The sequence below is a fragment of the Globicephala melas genome, chromosome 2 (assembly GCF_963455315.2).
Source record: "Globicephala melas chromosome 2, mGloMel1.2, whole genome shotgun sequence".
NCBI classification, from domain to species: domain Eukaryota; kingdom Metazoa; phylum Chordata; class Mammalia; order Artiodactyla; family Delphinidae; genus Globicephala; species Globicephala melas.
Genome location: NC_083315.2, coordinates 164476979 through 164499955, shown reverse-complemented (window position 1 = coordinate 164499955; position 22977 = coordinate 164476979). Strand labels below are relative to the sequence as shown.

General features: G+C 37.5%; 1 protein-coding gene and 1 non-coding gene across 7 annotated transcripts in view; both read left to right on the top strand.

The window, feature by feature from the left end:
• The window catches only part of RPS6KA5 (ribosomal protein S6 kinase A5), a 181345-nt gene that overhangs the window by 127067 nt on the left and 31301 nt on the right, over nucleotides 1-22977 (top strand). For 3 of the 6 annotated variants that reach the window (XM_030883579.2, XM_030883583.3, XM_060295193.1), the window contains 2 exons: nucleotides 9655-9738; nucleotides 13469-13572. In XM_030883579.2, coding sequence (XP_030739439.1) covers nucleotides 9655-9738; nucleotides 13469-13572 — 188 coding nt within the window. Of the gene's footprint in view, nucleotides 1-1434; nucleotides 1453-9654; nucleotides 9739-13468; nucleotides 13573-14350; nucleotides 14493-22977 lie in introns of those variants that run through there. The other 3 variants (XM_060295195.1, XM_060295196.1, XM_030883584.2) reach the window with 3 other exon arrangements.
• On the top strand, nucleotides 9803-9929 carry LOC115867402 (small nucleolar RNA SNORA40). Its single transcript, XR_004045112.1, has one exon. It is a non-coding gene; the product is annotated as a small nucleolar RNA SNORA40 (small nucleolar RNA).

Genomic DNA, 22977 nt, shown 5'->3' with positions numbered 1-22977 from the left:
GTTTGCTAATATTTTATTTAAGATTTTATTGTCTAAGTTGACCTGTAATTTTCCTTTCTAATATTGTATTTGTCTGATTTTGGCATCATGATTATACTAACATCATGAAAGTAATTTGGAATAGTTTATATAAGATAGTTCCTCTGAAGGTTTCCTCTGAATGCACTTCTAGCTATCAGCGTGTATTTTTTTCTTTTTTTTCCCTTCTAGGTGCATATGAGTGGCTTTTCAAATACTGATTTAATTTTTTAAAAATATTTATAGTTATATGCAAGTTTTCAATTTTTTCTTGAGTCAGTGTTGGTAAGTTATGTTCTTATAGAAAATGTTATATTTTTGTTTTTAAATTCTTTGGCATCATATTATTCATAGAAGTGCTTTAGTTTTTAATCTGTATTGTAACTGTAGTAATGTTTCCTTTTAAATGACTAATATTGCTGATTTGTAACTTTCCTCCTCTTGCTCAATTTACTAGAGATTTCTCCATTTTATTAGTCTTTTTCCAGAAACAGCTTTTATCAAGCCTCTCAATTTTTCTATTTCTTTGATGATCTTCCTTTATTACTTCATTCCTTTTACTTTCTGTTAGTTTCTTTTGTATTCTTTTATTAAACTTTTGAGTTGGACATCCAGCTCACTAATATTTAATCATTCTATTTTAATAAAACTGAATTTCTAAGAACAGCTTTAGATGTATCTCGCAAGTTATAATATATAGCATTTTTACTGTTATTTATTGTGGTTTTTTACCTTGGGCCATGAATTATTTAAAAATGGGTTCTTAAGTTTTCATGTATATAGGATTTTTGAGCTACCTTTTTGTAAATTTTTAGTTTTATTGCTTTCTGTTTGGACAAGAAAACATATATGGTTTTATTTCTGTGGTTTTTGAGATTTGCTTTGTGACCTATTATTTGGTTAACTTTTGTAAATGTGCCATGAATACTTGAAAAGACTGTATAGTCATTCTCTAACTGTTAGATATCAAATTTTATATATTTTCATGAACATCATGCATATCTTCCATAGCTTCACCAATTATTTTCCTGCTTGATCAGTCAGTTATAAAAGAGGTATGTTAGTGCCCACTATGATTGCGGATTTGTCCGTTTCTTCTTGGAAATCTCACCATTTTTGCTTTAGGTGGTTTAAGGTTCTTCAAAAATATTTGATTGTGTTAGTCTTAGGATAGTGTTATTTTCTAGTGAAATGTTCCTTTTATTATTATGTAGTGACCCTGCTTAATTTTAATAATTTTTTTTGCCTTAAAGTTCATTTTCCTGCTATTAATAAAGATATTCCAGCTTTCTGTTGGTTAATGCTGGTCTGATATATCTTTTTCTATCTCTTTACTTTCAATATTTCTTTGTTATTATGTTTTAGGTGTGCCTTTTGTAAATAACATATAACTGGATTTTGTTTTTGATCCAGAGAGTTTCTATCTTTTAACTGGTGAGTTAAATCTGTATATTATGACTGCTGATATAGTTTTATTTATTTCTCATATCTTGCTGTGTGTTTCTCTTTATCATAATTTCTCTTTGCTTTTTTCCCCTTCTTTCCTCTCTTCTATTTAAATGATTAAGATTTCTTTATTTCATTTTTCCAGTTGTCTAGAAGTTATATATATTCTATATCTGTTCTTTGAGTGGTTATTACCCTGAAATTTTTAACTTATGCAGGCATACCTTGGAGTTATTGTGGGTTCAGTTTCAGACCGCCACAGTAAAGCAAGTGACATGAACTTTTTGGTTTCCCAGTGCATATAAAGGTTATGTCTATGCTAAACTGCAGTCTATTAAGTATGCTATAAATAGCATTATGTCTTAAAAAAAGTGCATACCTTAATTTAAAAATACTTTATTGCTAAAAATGCTAACCACCACCTGAGCCTTCAGTGAATCATAATCTTTTAGCTGGTGGAGGATCTTGCCTCCATGTTGGTGGCTGCTGACTGATCAGGGTGGTGGTTGCTGAAGGTTGGGCTCATTGTGGCCATTTCTTAAAATAAGACAACAATGAAGTTTGTCGCATCAGTTGACTCTTCATTTTACAAATGATTTCTCTGTAGCATGCAATGCTGTCTGGTAGCATTTTACCCAGAATAGAACTTTCAAAACTGGAAACCTCTTAAATCCTGACACTGCTTGATAAACTAAATTTATGTAACATTCTAAATCCTTTATTGTCATTTCAACAATATTCACAGCATCTTCACCAAGAGTAGATTTCATCTCAAGAAACCACTTTCTTTGCTCATCCCTAAGAAGCAGCTCGCCATCTGTTAAAATATTATCATAAAATTGCAGCAATTCAGTCACATCTTCAGGCTCCACTTCTAATTCTAATTCTTTTGCTTTTTCTACCATATCTGCAGATACTTCCTCCACTGAAGTCTTGAACCCCTCAAAGTCCCCCCAGGAGAGTTGGAATCAACTTTTTTCAAACTCCCGTTAATGTTGGTATTTTAACCACTTCCCATGAATCACAGATGTTCTCAATGGCACCTAGAATGGTGGATCCTTTCCAGAAAAGTTTCAGTTTACTTTGCCCAGATCCATCAAAGGAATCACTTGTCTATGGCACCTATAGCCTTAAATGTATTTCTTAAATAATAAGGCTTGAAAGTTGAAATTACTCCTTGATCCATGGGCTGCAGAATGTATTAGCAGGCATGAAAATAACATTAATCTCATTGTATATCTCCATCAGAGCTGTTGGATGACAAGGTGCATGGTCAATGAGCAGTAATATTTTGAAAGGAATCTTATTTTCTGAGCAGTAGATCTTAAAACAGTAGGCTTAAAATACTCTATAAACCATGTTATAAGCAGATGTGCTGTCATCTAGGCTTTGTTGTTTCATTTAAAAAGCACAGGCAGAGTAGATTTAGCATAATACTTAATGGTCCTAGGATTTTCAGAATGGTAAATGAGCACTGGCTTCAACTTAAAGTCACCAAATGCATTAGCCCCTAACAAGAGAGTCAGCCTATCCTTTGAAGCTCTGATGCCAGGCACTGACTTCTCCTCTCCAGCTAGAAAAGTCCTAGGTGGCATCTTCTTCCAGTAGAAGGCTGTTTTGTCTACATTGCAAATCTGTTGTTTAGTGTAGCCACCTTCATTCATTACCTTAGCTAGATCTTCTGGATACCTTGCTGCAACTTTTATGTCAGCACCTGCTGCTTCACCTTGCACTTTTATGTTATGCAGACAGCTTCTTTCCTTAAACCTCCTGAGCCAACCTTTGCTAGCTTCACCTTTGCAACTTCCTCGTCTCTCTCAGGACTTCACAGACTTGAAGAGAGTTAGGGCCTTGCTCTGGATTAGGCTTTGACTTGAGAGAATGTTGTAGCTGGTTTGATCTATCCAGACTACTAAAACTTTCTCCATATCAGCAATAAGGCTATCTCGCTTTCTTATCATTCATGTGTTCACTGGAGCAGCACTTAATTTCCTTCAAGAACTTTTCCTTTGCATTCACAGTTTGGCTAACTGTTTGGTGCAAGAGACCTACCTTTCGGCCTTCTTGGCTTTTGACAGGCCTTTCTCTCTAAGCTTAGTCATTTTTAGTTTTTGATTTAAAGTGAGAGCTGTGTGACTCTTCCTTTCACTTGAACACATAAGGGTCATTGTAGGGTTATTAATTGGCCTAATTTCTATATTGTTGTGTCTCAGGGAATAGGGGAGCCCGAGGAAAGGGAGAGAGATGGGGGAACAGCCAGTTGGTCTCAGATCACATATAACATTTATCGATTTAAGTTTGCTGTCTTATATGGGCCCAGTTCATGGCACCCCAAAACAATTACAATAGTAACATCAAAGATTACTGATCACAGGTTAGCACAACAAATATAATAATAATGAAAAAGTTGGAAATATTGCGAGAATTACCAAACTATAACACAGAGACAAGAAGTGAGCAAATGCTGTTGGAAAAAATGGTGCCAGTAGACTTGCTCGTCACAGGGTTGCCACAATCTTCAATTTGTAAAAAGCACAGTATCTGTGAAACACAGATAAACACACAATAAAGCAAAGCACAGTAAAACGAAGTATGCCTGTACCCCGACTTAACAGAGTCTAAAATTAACAATTATGTCTATGATTGCCATGACCACTACAAGAACATTAGAATGTTTTAGCTTCAGTTATCCATCTCGTTTTATATGTTATTGTTACTTATTATTTTAGTCCCATCTTGTGTTATATTTCCCAGATTGATTATTGTGTAATTATTATTTTCATTTTATAAATTCAAAAGATTTTCTCACATGTTTACCTGTTTTCTCTGCTCACTACTGCTTTTTACATCTTACTCTTTTCTTGTGAGTTCAGTTTATTTCTGAAGTGCATCCTTTAGATGTCTTTTTAAACAAGGATCAATGAATAGTAAACTCTATCTCTGTCTTAAAATGCCTTTATTTTGCCTTGCATATTCAGTGATAATTTAGCTGGATATGAACATACCTAGGAATGGACTAGGTTTTTGTCTTTGGTATCTTTTTATTATAAAATAAAACACAAAAACAAAATGAAAGTATGGCTTAGTGAGTTATTACTATAAAGCAAACACTCTTATAACCACCACTCAAGTTAAAAAATAGAAATTTGCTACCCATGGGTATATTTTTATTTAGTCTGCTTGGGACTCTCGCAACATTCAGGATAATTTTCTCAAATATGTCTTATACTTCACAGATTCTCTTTAGCTGTGTCTAATCTGTTTAGTCTGCCTATTTTTATTGTATTTTTTCATTTATACAGTTCTATTGTATTCTTTTTCATATCTTCCTAGTTTTTTCTATGCTGCTATATTGTTTTATGGATATTTTCCTTTCTTTATATCTTTTACAACATACTAGGCCTTTTCTAGATTGCTCTTCTAGTATTTGAAGTAATTCTTCTGTTTTATTTGCACAGTATAGTTCACTAATTTGTAATTTTGAGACTCCAGTGCTTTATCTGTGTGAATCCTGAGGCAGCTAAGTAGTGGGAATTCCTCTGGTTCTGTCATATGTTCCAGAGTGTCACCATGTTGGACCAGATTTTCTCACTTTCCCATACTATGGAGGAAAGAGTAAATTTAGGTCCCAAATCTACGAGAGCCACAAGCCTAGGGATTTGATTCCACAAGAGGAACATTTATTTGTTTGTTTTTAAATCTAGGGCTCAGACAGAAACAAACCTGGGCTACTGGGTGAATTTATTTTTTCTAGACTTTGCTTTCACTGAGGGTTCAGCTTCCTTAGATTCCAAGGTTTACACAAGAGTAGTAATTCCAGTCCACCTCTTTAGAGCCGAGGGCCTCATCTTTTGTCCTTATAAAAGTATTGAAATTCAAGCTTCTGGATTGCTAGGATCTGAAACAACTTCCCTTCCTTTCCTTTGTGCTGCCGCGGCCCAGGTCCTATGGGTACCTCTGGTTTTCAGCATCCTCTTTGTGGCTGCCACCTAGGGATTCTCCTTTCTGTCTTGGGAGCATAGACTTGGATGATTAGCAATGCAGTATTTCTTCTTAAAAATCTAACATTTGGATATTTGTTGTGAGATTTGTCCAAATTGAGATGGGAAAAAATACAGAATGGGGGAATAAAAATTTCTTTGGTAATTTTAAACTCACAAATTTATCTATATATCATAAGCAGATAAGATCAAGATAAAACATTGGCAAATAAAAGCTAGGCATGATTTAATCTCGTGTTTATTGAGAAATGCCCGAGGGTTTGGCAGTTGAGTTCCTATTTGGATTCTTCCTTAGAAGGAAACCAGTTTTTTGTCCAGTGTTACCTGTTCTTTCTCTCTAAGGCACAGTGAAGCCTCCTTGATCAGCTGATACTTAAACACAAGAATACTTCATATTATGTGCCAGGATGGTGCACACACTGCTTTTACTATTTTCACATTCAATTAAATTCTCCTTCACAATCTTTTAACACTGTATTGTTTAATAAGTAATGTTGCTTATAAAATAGTATGGACTTAACTGCAAAATTGGCTGATTGCCTGTCTCCTTGAGAAAAATATTAATTTTTAATAAACAATAATCATAATAGAGTTTAGCTATGCTAGCCTAGCCTTTTTATATCATAGTTCATAACCTATTACCTTGAAATCTTTTTTGTCCCCACCAGAGACCTTCCCCTATCATACTTCATCAGTTTGTCTTCTGGGTACAATTATTTGAAAGGCATTCTGCATACATTCTAGATCAGTGGTCCCCAACCCCCAGGCCCCTGACGGGTACCTGTCCGCTGCCTGTTAGGAATTGGGCCACACGGCAGGAGGTGAGTGGCGAGTGAGCAAAACTTCATCTGCCACTCCCCATTGCTTGCATTGCTGCCTGAACCATCCCCCCATTCCCCCCCTTCCCCTGGTCCATGGAAAAATTGTCTTCCATGAAATCGGTCCCTGGTGCCGAAAAGGTTGGGGACCACTGCTCTAGATAACGTGAATCTTCCTAAGCTGATAAACACAAATTCAAAAGTTAAAATTGCGGCTATTTTTTACAATAGAAGATATAAACTCTTAGGAAATTGAGACTGACACACTAAAAGTTAGAATTCGGAGGGAGTAACACTTCCATTTGGGGCAGAGGAAGAGGAAGCAGATACAGAATTGCAAGAGGCTAAAATGACAGTGTTTTAAAATAACAGAGAGACTTAAGAAATACTTTGTTTACTATTATTCCTCAGGGATTGGAACTTCCCAACACTTAAGCTTAATTTTGCTGACTCTTGGAATTTTTATAAATTAAATAATTATCTCAATTATTTATTAATGTAGACACTACCTATGTCCCTCCCTCCTCCCCCCAAAAAAACAGAGAAGCTAAAATGAATTTTAAAAAAGCTCAGAATTCACACGGAGAAGGTAGAAGAAATATCTTTGAGGACTTAATGTGGTTCTGAGCTTCCTGTATGTCAAGACAATGGAGAACTGAACTACATCGTTGCATAATTCTCATTGTCAGATAAAGAAAAAAAAGAGACATGGAAAGTGGTGGTGACTGTCAGATCTTTCCCACAGTAATCAATAAGATCCATATGTTTCTTACTGGTTTTACACTAAACTTATGAATATCTAGTATTTTGAAGAAGAGAGTGCGGATTTTCATGACTTTCAAGTTGTAAAATTTAAGCATTGTCACGTACTTAAAAGAAAATATGCATTATTCCAAAGTGGCTTGTAACACAGATATGCCTATAAATAGAAATGAAAATTTGTATGTACTAAAAAGTCTAGTTTTCTAAATAAATAAAAATCTAGAGAAGCAATAAATCAAAACTTGTGATCTTTTTACTCATAAACCATTTTGGAGAATTATTTTTATTTTCTTTCAATATATCTAAACTTGATTTAGCATATGTTTTAAAGGTATCTTTTAAGATGAGATCAAATGACACAGACATAGAAAAGAAACTTATGGTTACCAAAGGGGAAAGGGGGAGGAGGGATAAATTTGGAAGTTGGGGTTAACAGATACATACTACTGTACGTAAAATAGATAAACTACAAGGACCTACTATATAGCACAGGGATCTGTATTCAATATCTTGTAATAACCATTATAATGGAAAAGAACCTAAAAAAGAATATATATATGTATATATGTATAACCAAATCACTTTGCTGTATACCTGAAACATTGTGAATCAACTATACTTCAATAAATTAATTAATTTTAACTAGAACAGTTGACTGGAATTCACAAAGAAAGATGAGATCAAATGATAAATACTATGACTTAGCAATTTTTCTGTGTTTCTTTATGTCAGCTATATAATGATTTTTGCTTAATATCCTATAAAGGGCTATTGCATAATAAATAGTGTATTAACTACAAACACTACATATTTAGTTTTATGAAGCTTGGGAATTTTTTTTTTTAGCTTTTCAAACTATGACCAGGCTTTACTTCATACACATTCTTTTTTCTTTGTTTTGTTTTGTTTTTGATATATATATACTTTTTTTTTAATTTGAGTATAATTGCTTTACAATTTGTGTTAGTTTCTGCTGTAGAACAAAGTGAATCAGCTATATGTATACATACATCCCCTCCCTCTGGAGCCTCCCTCCCACTCCCCCTATCCCACTAAAAAGTAATTTTGGAGTATTTCTTTTTTAATAATTCAGTGAAGAAATGAATGCTTCCTAAGCATTCACGTATTTTTTTCAATCTAAACATGTCTAACAAAATGTTTAAAATTATTCATTACTTTTTATATGCAAATTTATATGAAATCAATTTTATTTAGCCTTAATCGTTCCAGTAGTTTGATACAAAATTAGCATTTGGTACTGAAGTGATGAAGCAGAGAGATAATGACATTTGATATATGGTTTATCATAGCTGTTCAATGAGATTATTCTGCCAGATAACAAGAAAGAAAATTTTCTACAGATCTAAGCATAACTGGATTATTTCTTTTACTTTCTAGGGGAACAGTAATCTTTCAATATATATATAGTATATAAAAAGAAAGAAGTGAGTCATAAACCATATTAATTTTATTTTTCTTTATATAAAATAATATGTTTATATAAAATTATTGAGCTGTATATATCATAAATAAGTAGTTTTAATACATTTGTTATCACAGGGTTTAAATAAATTCATTACATTCATTATCTGTGGGCTGAACTTTCAGCCAATAAAACTAGGGACTTCTACCACTTCTGTAACATTGCTAGGGTAGTGTCCTTTATGTTTAAAGCTGGTAAATAAGAATGCTTATTTTTCTTGAAACCTTGCTGGTAGAAGAAGAATCAAGTGTAAATTGAAAAGCTTCCTCTAAAATAGTTTTGTAAAATATTTTAATGGCACCAAAGTGCCTTTAAAATTTTAGATATAGCCATATGAATGTACATTGTTAAAGAAGAATTATTTTTCCCCTGTTTAATATATCTGCATAACAATTCATATATTTTTTTCTCCTTATTACATTGAGATATGACACAGTTGGTCATTTTTTTAATTACGTAATTTTTAAAGATTACTTTTAAGGCTGATATATTAAATTAGCCCTTTTTAATGTTCTACAAAAGAGAAACAACTGTCTTTAAGAGGCAGTATTTTTTTTAAAAGACAGTTCTGCTCATCATCACTTAAACCCACCATCGGCAGTGCCAAACTTAAACATGATGGTAAGATTGGAAAAATTCTTTTCATCCGTTTTCATCTTTGGGTTCCCTGTTTCCCTTCTTAGCATTTGATCTTCCTTTCTCCTTCAGGTTTCCCAATGTTTTCCCAATCTTGCCGATCTGGAAATAAAGTCATTCATACTACTAGGACTATTGGCACTTACAAGAACAGTTAAAGAAATCAGTGATTGAAATATATACACACACAGAAAAAAAGAAGAGCGAATGAGTGGATTCATTAATGGATGGATGGATGGTCGGACGGACGGACGGATGGATGATAGTAGAGTTTCAGGGCTTAAAAAGTTTACCCGTTTACCTCATACTGTATAGGTGTGTATATATAGGTCTGCCTGGTGAGAAGAAGGTCTGTCAAGTAGCTTCTGCCACTACTTTGCTACTGTGGTGTATCTCAACACTGCCGTGTAGTATTAACTCTCTCTTCTTGTCACTTGTCATACGAGCTTAAAATCGAATCCCTTTTTCTTTGTTTGATTGTTTGTTTAAGGCTGAAAGAGCATATTCCTTTTGTGGAACTATTGAATACATGGCACCAGATATTGTCAGAGGGGGAGATTCAGGACATGACAAGGTATGTTCTATTTTTGACACTTCCTGATATATTGCTATAAAATGTATATTAAGAATCCTAGTTTAGCACTTGTGTTTGTTTTTGTTTAATTTGTGGACAAAGACTTCTAGACAGGTGCACAAGTAAATCCTCTTTTGCAACCCAGAGCTCATTGTTCAGTATGAGTTTTGATACAGATAAGAAGGAACATGATACCTAAGAGAGTCAAGTGATGGGGGTGTATTGATAAACATAAAGATTGCTTCCAGGACTATAGAACTGATAATTTCCCTCATATCTTAAGCTTTTAAATTATCAGCTGTATTGATTTAGTACTCTAATTTTAACGTTGACATGAAACAAAGATGGCTTCTTTTTTTAGGCTTTTATCTTGAACAGAGTGTCTGGATAATTTTAAAAGGTATTGGCATATCCCAATGATCTGTACTGTTCTAGGGTGTGATGGCTTAGGAGTGAATATGATTTGAACCTAATACATTTTTAGAGGGTGTCAAATTCAGAACCAGGCAGATCCATCTCCTGACCCTAAACATGGTCCTAAAGTAAATCGCTTGAGGAAATTGGATCCCAAAGATTACAGGTGGGGAATTTTGAAGTGTGTCCATATTTCATTGGAGATCAAAGAAGCCTAACTAAAAGAATTGTGGGCTGACTCACATGATAACGTCTTTTTGAAAGGGCTGTTTTATCTTGAAGATTATGAGTTTGGAGGAACTAAGGGGATTGGCAGTGGAAAGAATCAGAACATGTGAAATTCCTTAAAAATTTATTGACTTAAATAACTTTGTCTGTGTTACACATAATAAAAAAAAACCCTTTACAAAAAAAAAGAAAAACAGAATCTTAGTTAATAACCTAGGCCCTCTTTTTGGTGTTATCTTCATTTTTTTTACCTTTCCCTTGCTTTGTATACACGAACATGTTATGATATCTAGTGGTTTGGAGGAAAAAAGATAATGGAAAGGTTAGGACATTCTAGATTTCCCTTTTTTCAGGTTTTGTTGATGAGGATAATATTTTGTTTTATAGAATAATACTCTTGTTAAAGGAAATCTCAAAATCGACTAATTCTTCAAATAATAATTTTTATTTTATTTCCGTTAAAAGTATCACGTCTTGGGCTTCCCTGGTGGCGCAATGGTTGAGAGTCCGCCTGCCGATGCAGGGGACACGGGTTCGTTCCCCGGTCTGGGAAGATCCCACATGCCGCGGAGCGGCTGGGCCCATGAGCCATGGCTGCTGAGCCTGCGCGTCCGGAGCCTGTGCTCCGCAACGGGAGAGGCCACAACAGTGAGAGGCCCGCGTACCGCAAAAAAAAAAAAAAAAAAAAAAAAAAAAAGTATCATGTCTTGAGCAAAGCATCCATTGTAACCCTGTTTAAAACAGAAATCACCCTTTGTCTGTTGTATGTGACCTGGCCTTTTAGGACACACCTGGGCCACAGTACAATGCAGAGGTGTCATGAATGCAAAAACAGTGCACATTGTCCCCATTGGAGTCATGCTGAATGACTATGGACAGTGCTTATTGGCATTATTGATTTTTGCTAGAGAAACATATGGAAACTATTTCACCTTCAGTCAATAATTTGCTTTGTAAGAGATCCTTAAAAAGGGAGTCTCTCATATTTTCTTATTCTTAATTTCTGCTTTTAACTTTGTAGTGATATTGGAAACTTTGTTGATTACCTCTTCAACAGAAAAAACCATTGTGACAATCCTTGGAGAAAGAAAACAGTTCTGCATTCAAGATAGTCTAAGTTTGTTTTCCTAAGCCTTCTAAAAAACTCAGTCTTTTCCCTCCTCACTTCCCTTTGTATGTGCAAAATGAAGATTGTAGATGAGGCTTTCTAAGTAGTTATAAAATCGAGGTCACATATTTTTTCTTCTTGTATTAAAGGGTACAGATTTGTTCAGTTCTTTCTTAACACCTTTGCTTTATTAATAACGTTCTCCAAATAAGGAATTCTGACTATTTTTTTGCTCCTCATCTCCCCGTCTTCCTCATCCCCTTTCAAAATCTCACATATACAGTAGGAATATCTTTTTTTTTTTTTTGGCTGCGTCGGGTCTTAGTTGTGGCATGCGGGATATTCGTTGAGGCATGTGGGATCATTTGTTGCGGTGCGGGCTCTTCATTGTGGCGCACGGGCTTCTCTCTAGTTGTGGCGTGTGGGTTTTTTTTTTCTCTCTCTCTAGTTGTGGTGCAGGCTCCAGAGTGCATGGGCTCTGTAGTTTGCAGCACGCGAGCTCAGTAGTTGTGGCACATGGGCTTAGTTGCCCTGTGGCATGTGGGATCTTAGTTCCCTGACCAGGGATTGAACCCACGTCCCCCTGCATTGGAAGGCGGATTCTTCACCACTGGACCACCAGGGAAGTCCCCAGTAGGAATATCTTAACAGTGGAGAATCGGTGGTCTCCTTGCTAATGACTAATCATGCATTTATGAGCCCTTAGGAGTTCTTCAAGTTTGTGTGGTATTGGTTTCAGTCCATGACTAGGAATCTGATTATAGATCTGTATTAATTTACAAGCATGGTTCAAATCCAACGTTCTAAGGGTCCTGACTCAGCTGGCAGTAAAGCTGCTTGTATAAATAAAAGAATTGAATTACTGATTTAGTTTCTATGTTATTGTTATGTATTTTCTTTAAAATAACTCTAGGCTCACAAACTTTACATCATCTCTCTGAAATCTTGGCTCTGAAATTTGGAAGCAGAGAGTTTAAAATTTTAGCACCAGTTAATTTCTCATTGCTGTAAGCTCATATATCCAACAATTATTGAAATCTTGATTTGTCTAATTGTAAAGGAACTAATTTTCAATATATCAAGATTCTTTAAATTCTGTATAATTTGCTACGCTCTCAGTTCAGGTAACTGCTTTTATAAATTGTTTTCCAACGTAGATCACATTTTATTTTATATTATTTTCAGTCTTTCCATACCTCCCAGAAAGTGAAGACTGCTAGATTTATGTGATTGGTTCCATGAGAGGAATTGATATAGGTGGTTATGAAAAAATAACATCTTTTGATGGGATTTTTTTCATTTTCGTTCTTTGGCTTTAAGAAATTTCATATTTATTGGAGCTGAATAGTTAATAAAAATGCTGATTGGTACGTTTTTCCCCCTATCCTAAGCCCAAAGATTTTACTTACTTAAAATTTTTTTAATTTATTTAAAATTAAAAAATTTTTTGGGGGGTAGGGAGGGATGGGTTGGGAGTTTGGGGTTAGCAGATGCAAATTGCTAGATATAGAATGGATAAACAACAAGGTCCTACTGTATAGCACAGGGAACTATATTTAATATCCTGTGATAAACCAAATGGAAAAGAATATTAAAAAATTTATATATATATATATCTGAATCACTTTGCTGCATAGCAGAAATTAACATAACATTGTAAGTCAACCATACTTTAATTTAAAAAAATTTTTTTTTAATTAGCCTAAGTAAAACCATTACTAGTTTAGGAAATAATTGAAACACTTTTAGCAATAGAAACACTTGATTGACTTCTCTATGTTTAAATTCTGAGGATACCTGAATATTTGTCCTCTCAATGTCTTTTTTGCATGTGCTAATTTAATACTCCTTGCACAGGAAGCTGTGCACAAAATCTTTTTGTCAAAATATTGTCAAATATATAGATTTATTTTGTTCATTTTTCTTTTTATATAAAATACAATTAATATTCTAGAAAATGAAATTACTGTTGTTTTATAGGCAGTTGACTGGTGGAGTTTAGGTGTTCTAATGTATGAATTACTAACTGGAGCATCTCCTTTCACTGTTGATGGAGAGAAGAATTCCCAAGCTGAGATATCTAGGTAAGACCTAACAAAATAAAATAAGTGTTTGTTTTCTCAAAGGAACTGATCAAACTTCTGCAATTGGGCTGATAGAAAAAATACTTTTTTTAATGGGGTAGACAAAAACGATGTGTAAGTGGTAAATTTCCAATTATATTCCTGTAGGATATAGATATATAACCTTTATATTTCTTTATATTTTATATGCCCAATTAGATCTTAATTTTCGTAGATAGTGTCGTAATTTTTGTGTGCTCCAAAGTACTTAGCATATCGTCTTAACCTAATGTTTATTTGATGGATACTTTTTTCCCACTGTATACATAATGGAATTTTTTTGTGACTTTAACATAAAGAAACAGTAGTGATATTTTTCAAATCATGGATATAGGCTCAATAGAAACAAATACCATAAAATCACCCTCTTGTAGGTTATCATAGCACTGTTTTGTTCCTTTCCTTCATAGCAGTTATCACAATTGCAGTGTTACATTTTTGTTTGTAATTATTTGATTAATGTCTGTCTGTCCCACTAGATTGTAAGCTCTGTGAGAGCCAGGGGCCTGTCTGGCTTTGATCCTCAGCACTGTATGCTTAGATGCCAGCACAGTGCTTACCATGCAGAATTCAATGAATGTTCTTGGAATGAAATGAGTTAATGAACAAATAAACAAAGTGTGATAAAACATTGTACTAATTACTAGTTATGTTTTTGTCCTGTTTTTACTTGAATTTTATAACTTTGAGAACAGATTTGACATTAAAAATTAAAAATTGAGACTTCCACTTCTTACCAAGATGGAATAACAGGGACCGGATTTACTTTCCTGCCTGAAACAATTTTTTAAGTGGGCAAAATATATGAAACCACAGTGTGGAAGACATTGAACATCTAGCAATGAAGCACAGTGAACCCTGAGAGACGGGAAGTAAATGAGGTGAGCCCTATGATTGCCCAGCTTACTGCCTTGAGAGAGTATCCAGGCTGCAGTACAGGGAGGGGAAACACAAGTGGAGCTGAGATGGAAATGACCCAGGAAAGCCGGGGAAGCTGGAGTTTGCAGGGCAGAGTGTTGGAGAGGAGAAAGCCGCAGAGAGAGAGTGAAGTTCAGAGCTTTGCCGAAGGTACCCCTCAAATACTATTCAGTTAAGTAGTGATAAGCGCCATGTGTGATGGAACTACTCAGTATAGCTAAGATGTTATTTCTCTCCAAATTGATCTATAGATTCAGCACAATTAGAATCCCAGCAGGCTTTTTTTTTTTTAGTAGAAATTGACACCCTGGGTCTAAATGCCTAGGACCTGGGTCTAAATGCATAGGATAGGCAAATCACCTTTGAAACAGTAGACCAACGTGGATTTGAAGACTCACAAGCTGCAACAATTAAGACACTGTGGTGTTTGTATCAGAATACACAACTCATCAGTGAAATAGAATAGAGAGTGCAGAAATAGAACCACACAGATATAGGTAGCTGATTTTTTTTTTTTTAATAAAGGTGCAGCGTCAGTTTGGTGGAGGAGAGATAGTTTTTCAACAAATGATTCTGGAACCATTGGCTATCATATGGAAAAAAATGAACTTCAATAAATACTTCACTCTATAGAGAAATTTTAAATGGATCATAGACCTAAAATGTAAAACTTAAAATTATAAACTTTCTGGAAGAAAACATGAAGGAAAATCTTTGTGCCCTTGCGTTAGGCAAACATTTCTTAGATAAGACACAAAAAGTGCAATCTGTAAAAGCAAACTGATAAATTGAACTTCATCCAAATTAAATACTTCTGCTCTTCGAAAGAAACTGTTAAGAGAATGGAAAGACAAGGCACGGACTGGGGTAAAATTACAAATTATGTCTGATAAAAGACTGGTATCCAGAATATATAAAGAACACTCAAAACTCAAGGAAAAAAAAACTCTCCATTTTTTAAAAGGGGCAAAAGATTTGAACAGACAGTTCACCAAAGAAGATCTGTGGGTGGCAAATGAGCACATAAAAAGATGATCGACAACATCATTAGTCTTTAGGGAAATGCAAACCAAACAACAATGAGATAGCACTATATACTCCCTGGAATGGCTAAAAATAAAGTGACTGACTATATTAGGGTTCTCCAGGGAAACAGAACCAATAGGATATATACACACATATATATAAAAGGGGATCTATTATAAGGAATCAGCTTACACAACTATGACAGCTAAGAAGTCCCACAATTGGAAGCCATGGTGCAATTCCAGTCCAAGTCCGAAGGCCTCCGAACCAGAGCTGCCCCTGGTGCAAATCCCAGTCCAAGGGGAGAGGACCAGTGTCCCAGGTTGAGCAGGCAGGCAGTAAGGGACTGAACCCTCCCTTCCTCTGCTTCTCTTTCTATTCAGGCCCCCAAGGGATTGGCTGGTGCCCACCCACATTGGGGAGGGGATTCAAATGCTAATCTCATCCAGAAACACCCTCACAGACACACCCAGAAATAATGGTTAATCTCAGCCTGTGTCCCAGTCACGTGACACTTGAAGTTAACCATTACAAGTCCCGCCCCTGTCACCTTGGCAGCCATTTGCATCTCCTTAAACTGTACTTGATCTCCAGATAAAGACAAAAACGTGGTCATTCCACCCAACATGATACAGCTATCCCAACAACCCACTAACCCTTCCCCAGAAGAGGACATAAGGTCCTTGAGTGGTGTAGTGATATCCGCTCTTCTCCTTGAAATCCCATAACTTAAAGACTATGGTATAAGTTTAAAATACTTAACTACCATGGTTGATATAAAGTCAACACATCTTATCTAATATGATGAAGGAATAAGGGAGGAAAGGAAACAAATATATAATTTATACACACACTTATTCATAGCGAAGTAAGGAGGAAATACACATGGCAGTCACAGTCCTCGTTTCTATAACTGGTTACGGGGTCATAGCTGGTCTTTGTAACTGCCTTCTTCCACTACCCACTTGGTATTCCCTTTGCCTTCAACAAGTACCTCAGCTCGTGGGGTGATCCAAACCTTCATTCACAAAGAATGTGGGCCATTAATAGTCCTGACTAGATTGCATTGTAGTTTTCAACTGACCTTCGTCACAGGTTCTAGTCATGCTCATAGACCCTCTAGGGCATCTCCTGTACTCCAGACAGTCTTCCTTACTTCCACTGTGGAATAGTAGTCCAACTTCCCTTGACAGTAAGGATCATTCTCCCCAGCCAGTGTCGCAACTCCTTTTGCCTGTTGATTCAGAGGCCTGAGCAACCCAAAGTGGCTGGGTGGCAATCTTAATTTCCAGTTCAGTGGAATCACTGTTTCGTGTCTTGGAGGAAGCATCATTCCCCCTGGAACTAAGACCTTTAGGCTAGCAGAGCATAAAGTCATGCAAACAGAAAGCAAAAATTTTGCTAGTGGGTCACGACGGGTAGTAGTAAGTGGTGCCACTCCCATGTCTACCCCTTGATTTCTGGACCCGTGAATCCTGGCTATGGGAGAAACAGCACCATATATTGGATGTTGATTCAGAGCGTTTCAGCCTTCTGGAGAAACTTGCCGCCCTAGCTTGTGCTGTAACTGAGTCTTCGAAAGATCATTCCACCATGATATCAAGCCAGCTTCAGAATGGTGGGGAACATGGTAAGACCAGTGAATTCCATGAGCATCGTCCGTTGCTGCACTTCTTTTGCTGTGACGTGAGTTCCTTCATCAGAAACAGTGGTGCTGTGTGGAATACCATGACAGTGCTTAAGGAAGTTTGGCAGTTTGGGCAGAAATATTGCATGTAGGAAAAGCGATCCGTATCCATAGTAAGTGTCTTTTCCAATTAGAGTGAAACTCTGTCCCTTCTGTCATGTAAACAATCCATTGTAATCAACCTGCCACCATAGCTGGCTGATCACCCTGGGGATTGGTGCCGTAGTGGGCACTCAGTATTGGTCTCCACTGCTGGCAGACTGGGCACTTGGTGGTGGCTGAAGCCAGGTCAACCTTGGTGAGTAGAAACCCATGTTGCTGAGTCCATGCGTAAGCTCCATCCCTGCCCCCATGGCCACCTTGCTCATGAGCCCACTGGGTGATGACGGGTGAATGGAGAGAGGCAGATTGGTATCCACAAAACAGATCAGCCTATCCATTTGACTGTTAAAATCCTCCTCTGTTCAGGTCACCCTTCGGTGAGCGTTCACATAGGACACAAATGTCTTCACATTTTTGCCCATTCAGAGGGGTCTGTCCACATACCTCGTCCCCAAATATCTTTGTCAACCAGATTTCCTTGTCAGCAGCTTTCCCATCGTGTTCCTTCCAAATCCCTGACCATCCAGCCAAACCATTGGCCACAGCCCATTAATTAGTATAACATTGCTTGGTCCAAGCAAAGTGAACAACTAGGTGCACTGCTCAGAGCTCTGCCCACCGGGAAGATCTGCTTGCACCTTTGCATATCATGCAAAACCGTCTGTAAACCAAGCCTGAGCCTCCTCTTCCTCTATCAGCTAAGGTAGGGGACTCCCCATGAGGCCGTAGATGCCGGCTGGGAGACAGAAGGCAGTGTGGCAGGAGCGGGGACATGGGCACTTAGGCCACTTCTTCATGTACATATTTGTGCCTTCAGCGCCTGCTCAGCCCAGTCTTGTGTATGTCACTTCCATTTGATGATGGAGCATTGCTGTGCACTGCCAACTCTACGGCTTGATGGATCAGATAAATGGGCATCTCAGGTTGCGTGTAACTTGGGGGCCCATAGTTAAATGTTCAGTCTTTGCTAAGGCCAAGTAGCAGATGAAAAGCTGTTTCTCAAAAGGGGGGTCGTTATCCTCAGAAGATGGCAGGGTTTTGCTCCAAGATCTTAAGGGCCTGTGCTTCAGTTCACCTCTAGGAGCTGCCAGTCTCCAAACAGCATCCCTGTCTGCCACTTCCAGCACCTCTGATCTGCTGGATCAGATGAACCAAGTGGCAGAGCAGCTTGCACAGCAGCCTGGACCTGGTGCAGAACCTTCTCTTGTTCTGGACCCCACTCAACAGCAGCTTTTCGGGTCACTTGGTAAATGGGTCGGAGTAACACACCCAAATGAGGAATATGTTGCCTCTCAAATCCAGAGGCCCACTGGGCATTGTGCCTCGGTAGGAGGCACCAGCTGCAACAACTTCTCCTTCACCTTGGAAGAGATATCTTGATATGCCCTATACCACTGGACTCCTAGAAATCCACTAGAGGCCCCTGAGTTTTAGTCAGATTTATTTCCCACCCTCTGACACACAAATGTCTTACCAATAAGTCTAGAGTAGTTGCTACTTCTTGCTCGCCAGGTCCAATCAGCATAAAGTCATCAATGTAATGGACCAGCGTGATTATCTATGAAGAAGAAAGGCGATCAAGAGCTTTGTGAACTGAACAATGGCACAGGGCTGGAGAACAGATAACCCCTGAGGTAGGACAGTGAGGGTACATTGCTGGCCTTGCTAGCTGAAAGGAACTCTTTTTGGTGGGCCTTATGGACAGGGCTGGAGAAAAAGGGCTGCATTCCAGGTACCAGAGCTTGTATTAATTTGCTTAAGCAATGAAACCACAACTGGTACGGCAGCTGTAATTGGAGTCACCCCCTGGTTAAATTTACAATCATGCACTGATTGTAGATCCGTCCATCTTCTGCACAGGCCAGTTAGGCAAGTTCAATGGGGATGTGGTGGGAATCACCAATCCTGCATCTTTCAAGTCCTTGCTGGTGGCACTAATTTCGGCAATCCCCCAGGAATGCGGTCTTGCTTTTTGATTTACTATTTTCCTAGGTAGAGGCAGTTCTAATGGCTTCCACTTGGCCTTTCCCACCAGAATTGCCCACACTCCACAGGTCAGGGAACGAATGTGGGGATTCTGCCAGCTGCCAGGTATCTCTGTTCCAATTATGCATTCTTGACCTGGGACAGTAACCACAGGATGGGGTCAGGGACCCACCGAATCCACTGTGAGATGGACCTGAGCTAAAACTCCATTAATTACTGGACCTCTGTAAGCCCCTACTCTGGCTGATGGGCCACAGTAATGTTTTGGGTCTCCTGGAATTAGTGTCAGTTCAGAACCAGTGACCAGTAGTGTCTGAAAGGTCTGATGATTTCCTTTCCCCAATGTACAGTTACTCTGGTAAAAGGCCGTGGGTCCCTCTGGGGAAGGCTGGGAGGAAGGTTAACAGTACAAATTCTCAGGGTCCTTCCTCAAGGTGACCCACCATCCCCTTTATTCAAGAGGTTGTGGGTGTATAAACTGGCTCAAGTGTGGGAATTGATTGAGGGACAGTTGATTGGGGGGAGGGCAGGAAAGATGACAAAGGGACACAGTGGAACTTTGGAGGGCATTGGGTATGTCCATTATCTTGATTGTGGGGATGGTTTCACAGGTGTATATATATGTGTCAGAATTTATCAAGTTGTACACTTTATATGGTGAGTTTATTGTATAATACATCAATTTTACTTCGATAAAACTGCTAAATTTTTTTTAGAATGTACCTTTTACAGGACATACTAGGAAGTAAATAATTTCCCACTATTACAGCTTATTTAATTTTGAAGCTAAGTGATCAGAAATATTTCTTGTTAAAATCAAATTTAAATCATGCCTATTATTAAAATTCTAAACATGACTTTGCTTATTTTAAATGTGCTTTTTGACAGTTTGAAAATGCCTCAGAATTGTAGGAAACCTTGCCCATAGTCTTTTGAGAATTCGGGTCCCCTTGCAGGGTCACACCTGTCATGGTGACAAATGAAAGGGCACACTTAACCTGACAACATTAAATAGTGGCTCCTCTAACTAATTCCCTCTTTCTGCTTCCACATACACAAGCAATCTTCTTTTTACAGTTTTCCATTCCACCACAGGTCTGCCTGTAGAGAGACAGTATATTGCTGATCATAACGGCAGGAAAATTCTGAACCAAAAGATGTTCAAATTTAAATTGCTTTGATTGCCTTTAGATAAATTAGTTGGCATTCTGGTTTTAGCAAGAGAAAGAGAGCCTGAATCAGATTGTCTAAAATCTTAAAACTAGAGCAGATTTCTCAAGAATTTAAATAGGATTCTTTCCCTTTGATCAATTAATTATTCACTTTGTCATGTTGTTAATAATTTTGCTTAAAGATGGGTGTTAACCTATGATTCCATGGTTTTTTTGTTTTGTTTTGTTTTCTTGAAATTTACTAACAGTGTAATAGCTGAATTATCCCACATTACTTTTGCCTTTCAAGATAATCATTCTGATTGTCTTTCCTGGTGTAAAATCTTTTACAGTCTGTTCTTTATAAAATATGCACCATTCAGAAAAATGTATCATTACCTTGTCCCCAAATGTCTTAAATAGCCAGGGCTTTTTCTGATCATTGAATTCTTCCATTCCTTAATTATCATGATCTCCCCTGAACTCTGCATACTTTCTATAGAGTTTATTTGAGATGCATCAGAATAATATATTATCCGAGTTATCTGTTTGCCTGTTGTTGTCTACAGGTAGCCTAAAATCAGGAAAAATATATTTTCTCTGGTTATCAAATTTTAAAATATGATAAGAATTTAGGATGAGACGAGAACTTTCTCCATGGTGCAAGAATCCCTTTATCAGTGTCCCTGACGGTCCTCTCCTTTCTGTCTGAGTGCCATCAGTAAACAGATAACACTGTTGTGTAAGGTATTTTCAAGGAAGCCCCTTCCATCAGAATTTCTCCTCCCGTAAAACAAGCCGAAATTAGTTTCCTCTAACCTCTGCACGTCAGTTCTGGTCAGGAACCAAAGAACAGAGTAGTTCTGTGGTTTCTTCCAGACATTGCTTTAGGTGTCTGAAGATAGTTTTATCTAGGGTAAACCTTTCTAGTTCTCTTAACTGTTCATGTGAAATGATTTCTAGATTCGTCATTCCTCGGTACCATTCTGAACAAACATCAAATTGTCAACATTATAGATTTGAATGATAGCTCTTTAGCTTTTCTGTGAGTCTGTTTCTTATTTTTATTTCACGTATGTAGCATGTGCTTTTCGTACACATATGTTTCCCACTAGCTTTTACTGCCTCTGTGTAGAGCTTCCTCTTTCAGGGTATGTGTTACTGCCACACAGGAAGGTGTCCCCTCAGCCACTGGTATTGCTAGCAGTTTTTCTGCCTTCCCTTCAAGGAGGAAGCTTTTTCTTGCCTGGGGCTGTGTAAACCAGGATAATTAGATTTACCCTCACCTGGGCATCAGGACGTAAAGGTTCTGATTGCAGCTCCTCCATCATCTCCAGCAGGGTTGTTTCTGTCTCACTTTCTCTGCCTTGGAAATTTACAAAGTACTTGCCAAGAGATGTTTATTTGGTATTTCATTATCCATCAATAAAGTCTACTTTACTATTGTGTTTCATAGTGCCATCCTAAGCATAATGTTATATAAATTCAGGTCTAAGTGTTATAAAAATAATGGTTTAAACAGAGCTGTAGATGTTGTTTAGGTAGGGGGTTGGCAAACTATGGCCTGCAGGCCAAATCCATTCTGCTGCCTGTTATTGTGTAGCCTGTGAGCTAAGAATGGTTTTTACGTTCTTAAGTGGTTTTACGTTCTTACGTTCTTTACGTTCTTAAGTGGTTGAAAAACTCAAAAGGTGACCAATATTTTGTGACATGTGAAAATTAGATGAAATTTAAATTTCGGTGTCCATCAGTTATGTTTTATTAGAACACAGAGTACTCATCCATTTACCTATCATGTCTGGCTGCTTTCATGCTGCGGCAACAACACTGAATAGTTGCCCCAAAGACCATATAGCTTCCAAAGCCTGAAGAATGTATTGTCTGGCCTTGTATTAGTTACCCATTATCCATTGCTCAGTAACAAATGAGCTCAAAGCTTAGTGGCCTAAGACAACATACATTTATTATCTCAGCATTTCTGTAGATCAGGAATCTGGGCACAGCTTAGCTAAGTCCTCCACTTCAAGGTCACTCACAGGCTGCAGTCAAGGTGTTGGCTGGGCTTTCAGTATCTCAAGGATCAACCGGGAAAGGATTTGCTTCGAAGCGCATGTGGTTGTTGGCAGGATTCAGTTCCTCTGGGTTGTTGGACTGAGAGCCTCAGTTCCTTGCTGGCTGTTGGCTGAAGACCACCCTCACTTCCTTGCTGTGTGTGCCTTTCCAACATGGCAACTTCTTCATCGAAGCATGCAAGCTGGGAAGGCAATAGAGAGAGTCTGCTAGGAAGATGGAATGTTTTGTAACCTAATCATGAAAGTGGCATTCTCTCATCTTTGCTGAATAATATTGGTTATGAGAAAGTCACTAGGTCCAGGCAACACGAGGCTGTGAATACATGGAGACAGTGATCATTGGGTAGCTTAGAAATCTGCCTACCGTGGGCCTTTTACAAAAAAGTTTGCTGACCCCTGGTTTAGGTAAGAATTTATTTGTCCT